Source organism: Mus pahari, chromosome 15 (assembly GCF_900095145.1).
Source record: "Mus pahari chromosome 15, PAHARI_EIJ_v1.1, whole genome shotgun sequence".
Taxonomy (NCBI): domain Eukaryota; kingdom Metazoa; phylum Chordata; class Mammalia; order Rodentia; family Muridae; genus Mus; species Mus pahari.
The window spans coordinates 32122466-32129570 of NC_034604.1; the positions used below are offsets into that span (position 1 = coordinate 32122466).

The following is a 7105-nucleotide window of genomic DNA, read 5'->3' on the forward strand; positions in this document are numbered from 1 at the left end:
GCCTCTGCCTCTGCCTCTGCCTCTGCCTCTGCCTCTGCCTCTGCCTCTGCCTCTGCCTCTGCCTCTGCCTCTGCCTCTGCCTCTGCCTCTGCCTCTGTCTCCCAAATGCTAGGATTAAAGTCATACACCACCACTCCTGGGCCAGCAAATGCTGTTTTTGTTTGCACAAATTACTGTAATGGAAAATTTCTGGGAAAGATTATCAAATAGATCTGAGTTAATTATCTGATGATAGCTACTCAGAAAGGGGACAGCAATGCATTTTTGTGAGGCTTAACGTATGTCAGAATAGTGGAAGAAGGTGGGATGACATGCCTCATGGGAAAAGTCTTATTGGTGACTTGCTTAAGTATGAAAAGAGGTCCATTCATGCCCAGCTGATGACATTAAAAATGAAGTAATGGCAAAGCTTACATTTGACATGACTTTAATGTATGATGATAATATTTTTACAGGGAAAGATGAAAGTATTAAAAGCCCCATCTGAGACTCAGGGTACTTTTCAACTACTTAGGTTCAATCTTCAGCCAATAAAAACCAAGTTTAAGCAAAAGAATGCAAATAATATACATTATATACAAAATATGATCCATATTAAAGAATAATTGAAAATAATTATTTGGCTTGTGAATTTCACATTGGCAATGCATTACTAGAAATCAACCACCTACTGAAGATGTTATATAAAGTAAATACCTTACAAAATAATACAGTTAATTTTTAACAAGGAGAAACTCTTGAGAAAAAGAAAATGTTATGATTAAAATGTAAAGTTGGCTTATGATCAAGATGTAAGTCATCTAGAAGTGGTTCTACTATTAAATTTCTAGTTTTAGTAATTTAATAAATTTACTTATAATGGTAAATATGATATTTGTGAAAGGTAAACTGTAGTTAGACTTTGAATAAGACCAGTAAGTAGACAGAAATAAAAATAAAAATTGTCAAAGTGATAGAGTGTTTCTGTCATTAAAACAAAACATCAATTTCTGAGCCTTGAAATTATGAATTTACTAATAATTACTAGTAATGCTTTCATGTTAAACTAACTGCTTTCTAGGAGTCAGCATATATTAATAAAATGGACAGAAAAACAGAGAGGGGAAGTACAGAGGTGGGTTAGGGAATGTACAGAAAGGTCTTACTTGAAACATGGGAGAAGATGAGACTGAAAAAACAAAGGATATAGGATGAAGTAGAGGTGTAGAGAAAAAGATCAAGTCTTTAGGAAGAGCAGAAAAGAGTAACAAAAACAAGAGAAATAAGAGCAGAAATTACTGTAATTTGTTTAAGATACACAAATGTGAAATCAATAGAAACTGAATGTTAATCAAGAAATGCTGTAGAGACAGTTTAGAGGCACATTACTGTATCCTACTCATTATTCTCAATTCTGAGACCTGACCATTTTGAGTTTGAGATCATCTTCAGATGCACAGTTTAAGGCAAACCTTACCTATAGTGAGAACACATATAAGTTTAAAATGTTGAACATAAATGTATTAAAACCATGTTTAATATCATATGAAGGAACAGTAAGCAGTATTATATTTGTGGAGCAAAGTAACAATAAACGTTACCAATATTTTAACATTTAAAAAGTTTAGATAAGGGCTGGTGAGATGGCTCAGTGGTTAAGAGCACCCAACTGCTCTACCAAAGGTCAGGAGTTCAAATCCCAGCAACCACTTGGTGGTTCATAACCACCCATAAGACGTCCTCTTCTGCAGTGTCTGGAGACAGCTACAATGTACTTACATATAATAAATAAACAAATCTTTAAAAAAAACCCCCCAACCCCCCCAAAAAGTTAGATAAACTTGAAAAAATTTAAATCATCTCAAGTTTAGATAAACTTTTAAAATCTCTTCCCCCTCTACACACACACACACACACACACACACACACACACACACAGAAGAGAGAGAGAGAGAGAGAGAGAGAGAGAGAGAGAGAGAGAGAGAGAGAGAGAAGTTTAAAGTGTACCCAAATTATGGAGAATTGCTTACCTTCTGATTTTCAAGGTTAGATTATACTACATTTACTATTTCTAAATTGGATAATAAAGATGTCTAAAATATTACTAAGAATGTTGTTTCTCTGTGAATAAAGACCATACTCAGTTTAAGTTATAAAAAATTATACGAGGAGACATTGTCCTTGAAAAGTATAAGCATTTGGATCATTTACTATCAAGGTAAGATAAAGGATATTAATTAAAAGAATAATTCTTCACTGGGGTTATACGAATTCGCTTCTTACCTTTTGGAGCCGCTTGGTGTCGCTGTCTACCACCGAGTTCCATCTACCACCACACAAAGCCCTTTTTTTCTGGTAGCTGGATCTTTCCAAGACTGCTGAATGATGGCGAATGCAGAAGAACTGAATTGATAGACTTTGAATCATACAGAATTTTATGCGGAGAAAAAAAATCTTCTAATGGAAACAAAGCAAGAAGTATTTGAAATGGATTTTACCACTGAAGGTCGACTGGGAACACGATGTCTGCTGCTCTCGCTCCTGCTCCTTGCAGCCTGGGAGGCAGGGAGCGGCCAGCTCCACTACTCCGTCCCAGAGGAAGCCAAACACGGCACCTTTGTGGGACGCATCGCGCAGGATCTGGGGCTGGAGCTGACGGAGCTGGTGCCCCGCCTGTTCAGGATGGCGTCCAAGGACCGCGGGGACCTTCTGGAGGTAAATTTGCAGAATGGCATTTTGTTTGTGAATTCTCGGATCGACCGGGAGGAGCTGTGCGGGCGGAGCGCGGAGTGCAGCATCCACCTGGAGGTGATCGTGGACAGGCCGCTGCAGGTTTTCCACGTGGAGGTGGAGGTGAGGGACATTAATGATAACCCGCCTGTGTTCTCAGTAAAGGAGCAAAAAATGTTAATTTACGAATCTAGGTTGCCAGATTCTTTGTTTCCACTAGAGGGCGCATCAGATGCTGATGTTGGATTAAATTCTATGTTAACCTATAAACTCAGTCCCAGCGAAAACTTTGGGCTAGATGTGAAATCAAACAGCGATGGCAACAAACAAATTGGACTCTTGTTGAAAAAATTCTTGGACAGAGAAGATGCCCCTGAGCATAAGTTACTGCTGACAGCCACGGATGGAGGCAAACCTGAGCTCACAGGCTCTGTTCAGCTGCTGGTCACTGTGCTGGATGTGAATGATAACGCTCCTACTTTCCAGTACCATGAGTATGAAGTGAGAATCTTGGAAAACTCAGACAACGGAACTACAGTTATTAGACTGAATGCTTCTGACAGGGATGAAGGGACGAATTCAGCAATCTCGTACTCCTTTAATAGACTGGTGCCGCCCAGGACTCTTGAGCAGTTTAGCATAGATGCAGATACAGGAGAAATCATAATTCAAGGGAATTTGGACTTTGAGCAAGTAGATGTCTACAAAATCCATGTTGATGCGACAGACAAAGGACACCCTCCGATGGTGGGTCATTGCACTGTTTTAGTGAAGGTATTGGATGAGAATGACAATGTGCCTCAGATCACATTGACTTCCTTATCCCTGCCTGTTCGAGAGGACGCTGCACTAGGTACTGTCATTGCCCTAATTAGCGTTTCGGATCTGGACTCTGGATCCAACGGGCAGGTGACCTGCTCCCTGAATCCTCATGTCCCCTTCAAGTTGGTGTCCACTTTCAAGAACTATTATTCGCTTGTGCTGGACAGCGCCCTGGACCGAGAGACCACAGCTGACTATCAGGTGGTGGTGACAGCGCGGGACGGGGGTTCTCCTTCTTTGTGGACCACAGCCAGTGTGTCTGTGGAGGTGGCTGACGTGAATGACAATGCTCCTGCATTCGCGCAGCCTGAATACACGGTGTTTGTGAGGGAGAACAACCCGCCTGGCGCGCACGTCTTCACGGTGTCGGCGATGGATGCGGACGCGCAGGAGAACGCTCTGGTGTCCTACTCGCTGGTGGAGCGGAGGGTGGGCGAGCGCTTGCTGTCAAGTTATGTGTCCGTGCACGCGGAGAGCGGCAAGGTGTTCGCGCTGCAGCCTCTGGACCATGAGGAGCTGGAGCTGCTGCAGTTCCAGGTGAGCGCGAGGGATGCTGGTGTGCCTACCCTGGGCAGCAATGTGACTCTGCAGGTGTTTGTACTGGATGAGAACGACAATGTGCCCACGCTGCTTGGACCTTGGACACAAGGAACCAGTGGTGTAGTGAGCGAACTTGTGTCACCTTCAGTGGGTGCTGGCCAGGTGGTCACTAAGGTGCGTGCAGTAGATGCCGATTCTGGCTACAATGCCTGGTTGTCTTATGAGCTGCATCCTTTAGCAAGTGGAACACGGAGCCTGTTCAGGGTAGGCCTGTACACGGGCGAGATCAGTACCACGCGTGCCCTTGAGGAGGCAGATGCACTACGCCATCGCCTATTAGTGCTGGTGAAGGACCATGGGGAGCCAGTACTGATGGCCACAGCCACCGTGTTAGTGTCTTTGGTTGAGAACAGCCAGACTCCAAAAGCCTCTTCGCGAGCAGCAGGCTCCACGGGCCGGGAAGTTTCGTTAGTGAATGTCAATGTGTACCTGATCATTGCCATCTGCGCGGTGTCCAGCCTGCTAGTTCTAACCCTCATGGTATACACCGCACTGCGGTGCTCAGTTCCGCCTACAGAGGCTGTGTGCGGGGCAGGGAAGCCTGTGCTGGTGTGCTCTAGTGCAGTAGGGAGCTGGTCGTACTCACAACAGAGGAGACAGAAGGTTTGTTCTGGAGAGGGACCACCCAAAACCGATCTCATGGCCTTCAGCCCGGGTCTTCCTCCTTGTCCGGTTGTGGGTGAGCATCAGGATTTAAACGAAGATCATAGCTCAAGAGTAAGTCCAAGATTTCATAACTATTTAAAATTTGTATTGTTTTCTATAGTTAGTTTCGTATTTTCTCATTTTAAATTTTATTTATTAAACTGGGCTAAGCATTTTAATTTTATTATTTCCCTCATAATCTTCATTTGTTTTTGATCTTGCATGTAAATGGAATTAAGCATTATTATGCACATTTTCACTATACAGCTTTAAAAATTAAGCTAAAAAATTGGTTACATTTGCCCTTTTCTACCACACAGTTTATATTTGTGTTAATTTTTTTCTGAGCAATTACATAGGGTATTCATATTTTTGTATTTTAACAGTAGGAGGAGAATTATTTTGAATATATTGTTTTTTCATAGGACATTTTATAGGACACAATTGGGTCACGCAAGGTCCTGCCAGACAAGCACTCTATGAATGATCTATATAACAATATTGAATTTTATACTCTTTCCAATGAATATCCATCCTATGTTATTTTCTGATTCTTTCCCTAGTCATTGTTCTTCCTAGAGGAATTAGAGCTCTTTTTTAACTGTTGAGTTTTGCAGCCATTTAGGGATAAAGAACAATGAATAGGTTGAGTGTCTCTAGTCGAAAGAGAATGGGTGAAGGAGATTTTGTACTCTTTAGTAAACCTGTTACATCCATAGTTATTACTGAGTTCATCAGCACACTTTATACACTATAGTAGTAGTTGGGGAAATCTTAAATTTTAACCCAATAAACTCATATAAAGTCAGTACCTTAGTGTTGGGCTCAGTGGTTGTTGGCTTGCCTAGCAGGTTCAAGGCCCTAGATTCTACCCACTTCAAGAAAAACCATAAAGAAACAAACATAAAGGTAAATGCACCTCTGTGAGTTGCAGTTCTCTTGCTTTGAGTTTCATTTAATGGGCCTTCTTATGGAGTACAGGCTTTTTTGTTCTTTTCTTCCTCTGTGTAATTAATTGCAGTATTCACAATTTCTCTACACACACACAAAAAAAGTCAGCCATGTAGCGTCTAAGTCGTGAGTCTTCAGGACATCATCCCTTGCCAAGTTTCACTCCTGATGGGTTTATTTTTGCAGTATTGTATAGGCTGTACATCCTGTTAGTTCTCTGTTTTGAATCTACAAAATTTAGAATATAAATAATAATAATATCTGTCATACAGGAAAAATATAAAAAATTTCTAAATTGATACTTCTAAGGTGCTTATAATAGTGTGTGCCAAATAGTAGCTGCATATTTATTATGAATTCCACATCATTTCCATTTATGTGAAGTTATTTGTTTTTTTTTATTCTAAGAAGGCCAGTATTACCGAATTATTCGAAGCTACCACTAACATTTTAGTGCCATGCATTATTCTGAAAACAATTATTTTTCAATATTAACTGTTGAAGACTTTAGCAATAGAAAAGCTTTTGGATATAAAAAACATCCAAGACATACAAGTGATCCCCAAAGAAAGTTTAACTTTTTGTATTGTGCATTTCCCCCCAGAAAATAGAGCTCCCTAAGCCTCCACATTACGTTTTCTTCCACTTAAGAAGTGCTCAGCCGGGGAGTGGTGGCGCATGCCTTTAATCCCATCACTTGGGAGGCAGAGGCAGCCAGATTTCTGAGTTCGAGGCCAGCCTGGTTTACAAAGTGAGTTCCAGGACAGCCAGGACTATATAGAGAAACCCTGTCTCGAAAAAACAAAAAACAAACAAACAAACAAACAAACAAAAAACCAAAAAAAATAAAGAAGTGCTCAGCATCAGTCAGATGACCAAGCTGGAGTTTGTGCTTCTACTGTCTTTTCTTTTTTCATTTTTGAAGTTACATAAATTACTAATCCATTTTTCTTTGTTCTTCACAAAGGAATCCAGAGTGATTTTTAACTAATACTTGTTATAACATCAAGATTTTTAAAATGCTCTAAACTCTCCTATAAGCTTAAGAGTTTCAAATTTAATTCTGGATATTCTAATTGATAAAGAACACAATTTGTGCCAGGTGATGGTGGCTCACATCTTTAATCCCAGCACCGAGTTTGAGGCCGGTCTATTCTACAGAGTAAGTTCCAGGATGGCTAGGTCATACAAAGAAGTGTTGTCTTAAATCCAACACCCCTTCATGATAAAAGTCTTAGAAAGATTGGGAATTCAAGGCCCATACCTAAACATGATAAAGGCAATTTACAGCAAACCAGTAGCCAACATCAAAGTAAATGGAGAGAAACTGGAAGCAATCCCACTAAAATCTGGGACTAGGCAAGGCTGCCCACTTTCT

General features: G+C 40.8%; 2 protein-coding genes across 6 annotated transcripts in view; both read left to right on the forward strand.

The window, feature by feature from the left end:
* The window catches only part of LOC110333405 (protocadherin alpha-4), a 229917-nt gene that overhangs the window by 36179 nt on the left and 186633 nt on the right, over positions 1–7105 (forward strand). The gene's annotated exons all lie outside the window — the stretch shown is intronic.
* LOC115065521 (protocadherin alpha-6-like) overlaps positions 2277–7105 on the forward strand; it is a 6258-nt gene continuing 1429 nt past the window's right edge. Inside the window, exon 1 of the mRNA XM_029547176.1 lies at positions 2277–4852. Within this exon, the coding sequence (XP_029403036.1) occupies positions 2440–4852 (2413 nt within the window). The 5' untranslated portion in view covers positions 2277–2439. The remainder of the gene's footprint in view (positions 4853–7105) is intronic.